The sequence below is a fragment of the Sardina pilchardus genome, chromosome 21 (assembly GCF_963854185.1).
Source record: "Sardina pilchardus chromosome 21, fSarPil1.1, whole genome shotgun sequence".
Classification (NCBI taxonomy): Eukaryota; Metazoa; Chordata; class Actinopteri; order Clupeiformes; family Clupeidae; genus Sardina; species Sardina pilchardus.
In genome coordinates this window covers 22,414,346-22,416,845 of record NC_085014.1, presented here as the reverse complement: position 1 = coordinate 22,416,845, position 2,500 = coordinate 22,414,346, and the positions used below count along the sequence as shown (strand labels likewise).

General features: G+C 50.7%; 1 protein-coding gene across 2 annotated transcripts in view; it reads right to left on the bottom strand.

Annotated features, from left to right (window-relative positions):
- Positions 1–2,500, bottom strand: part of trpc7b (transient receptor potential cation channel, subfamily C, member 7b) — a 44,320-nt gene that overhangs the window by 25,361 nt on the left and 16,459 nt on the right. For both annotated transcript variants that reach the window (XM_062525088.1, XM_062525089.1), the window contains exon 5: positions 1,443–1,676. In XM_062525088.1, coding sequence (XP_062381072.1) covers positions 1,443–1,676 — 234 coding nt within the window. The remainder of the gene's footprint in view (positions 1–1,442; positions 1,677–2,500) is intronic.

Here is a 2,500-nt window from a genome sequence, read left to right as displayed (position 1 = left end):
ATACAACATTCCACCAGCGCCCTCCTAACCTCATCTCCCTACGGCTCCGACACACTCACACACTCACACACTTATCTGAGCGTATATCCTCCAAATCCAGCCTGCGCGCAACAAAAGCCGTGTTTCGCCAGCGGCCGATTGATGTGCTCAGACGTGTGTGTGTGTGTCCAGTCGTGTTATGACTGCATCGCGCCACAAGATAGCAGCATTGATAAGAGCCCAGTCAGAGAGGACGGGGGGAAGAGCTCTCCAGCGCTTCAGACAGACACCACACGTCTGACACCACGGAGCTGAGAGAGGCTCTCACCTCACCGCAGCGCAGCACAGCACAGCGCACCCCGGGCCCCCGAGCAGCAGTAGAGGCCTCCCCCCAGCGGAGACGGGCTCCAAAACACATCGGCTCCAACTGTTAGCTCCACAATAGCTCCAGGCTACGTCGCTAAAGAGACTCCCAATGACTCCCAATGATGTCTACTGCTCGGTGTTATCGGTGCAGAACTAATGGGCAGGGGGCATGGAGGGCATTCGTGAGCGATGATTCACAGATTCTCACCGGTTCACGAGGTAGACGAGACGGAGCATCAACAGCAGAGAGAGACATAGAGCAACAAGGAGCCGCCAGCTTGTTGAGTGTGGGGGTAATTATCGACGCGTTCCCTGCAGTTCCACCTCACAACCCTCAGAAACACTCCACCATTGACATCAATAATGAGGGCTAGCAAGGTTGGAGGAGGAGCTAATACACATTACACTTTCTAAATTCTGTCCATCCGACTAACGTGGTGTGGCAGAGGGAGAAGACGAGTTCAATTGCCCTTGGATTCAAGGGTCTCCGAGCGCCTCAGGCAAGGACCACAAACTTTAATATTTCAGCTCATGAATACGCAAATGGAGGCTTTCTGCACTGCCCGCAGGGAGGAGCCGCTGACCAGTGCTCTCCCAGGGACTTTGGCAATATCAGTCTAAAGTGGGCCACACTTGCTGCCACTGCTGGACTCAGAGCCTTCAAACATAGGCTGTGTCTGAGATGGGAAAACAAATCATGATAGCATTTGGTGGCATAGAAGGCATTGAAGCATCCATCTCTGATTAAATGTTTGCATAAAATGTATACAATTATGCCTTCCAAGATACCTTTGTTTAGAGCAATTCTGAAGGCAGCATACCGGTATACTGTATCCTTTGTGTAGCATTCAACCAAAGAATCTCTTAGAAATGACTCCCACTGAATAAGTCAGGTGTCTGTATCTTGGTAATGGCATTCTGTGTTGCTATATCTGGCTAAGTCGCCTGAAACAAAGAGTTCGCAACTGGTACCTTGATGCCTGCAAAGGCAAGTGACTCGATAGACAGTTGAAGGCAGCGAAGCAGTAGGCAGCTGCCCTTCTGCTTCAGACAGACCCATAACGTCGAGTGCACTTCCTGTTTCCTGTTTGACCCACCGTAGGTGAAGTAGGCGACTTCAGCAGGAAGTGAGGCGTTGCAGAGGTCGGCGTTGGGCACGTGCAGGTCCACGTACAGCTGGGCTTTGGACGCCTTGAGGAAGGCCATGAAGCGCGCCGTGAACGAGGCCGCGAAGATGGACAGCATGCCGAAGTCCAGGACGTTCCACAGGTGCATGACGTACTCCCGGGGCCCGTCGGTCCAGATCTCCTTGCACTCGGACCAGATCATTCCTGACAACGCAAAGGAGGACACTAGAACAAATGTATGTAGGTTTGTGGTATGTGGCATGCATAGATGCACACAGACACACACACGCATATACACACACACACACACACACACACGCATGCACACGCACACAAAGCCCATTTAAACACACACACACACACACACACACACAAAGCCCATTTAAACACACACACACACACACACAAAAAGCCCGTTTAAGCTCAGCATGTGAGCAAACTAGATGAGTCACTTTCTAAAGTTGTGAGGAGTCTTTGAGGAATTTTGACTGTGTTATTCAGCAACCAAAACTCTCTCTCTCTCTTTGTCTCACACACAAACTCACACGTAAGCGAACACACACACACACACATACACAGGTGTACACATGCATTTGTGCACACGTGCGCGCGCACACACTCACACACACATATGGGCAAATTGAGACATGCACAGTTCATTCCCCTATGCCCAAACACGGGCACGCAGCGAGCGAGGCTCAGCACTCAGGCAAAGAAAGGCTGCAAATTGCTTATTGAAATGTATCCCTAATCAGCAGCATCTCTGCAGTAATTACAGGGCCTGCTGAGAATGTGGGGGGAATGACAATGTCATCTCTCACTCACTCCTTCTCTCTGTCACTCACTCTCTCATTCTCTCTCTCTCTCTCACACACACACACACACACACACACACACACACACACTCATTCTCTCTGTCACTTACTCTCTCATTCTCACTCTCTCTCTCTCACACACACACACACTCTCTCTCTCCTTCTCTCTGTCACTTACTCTCTCATTCTCTCTCTCTCACACACACACACTCT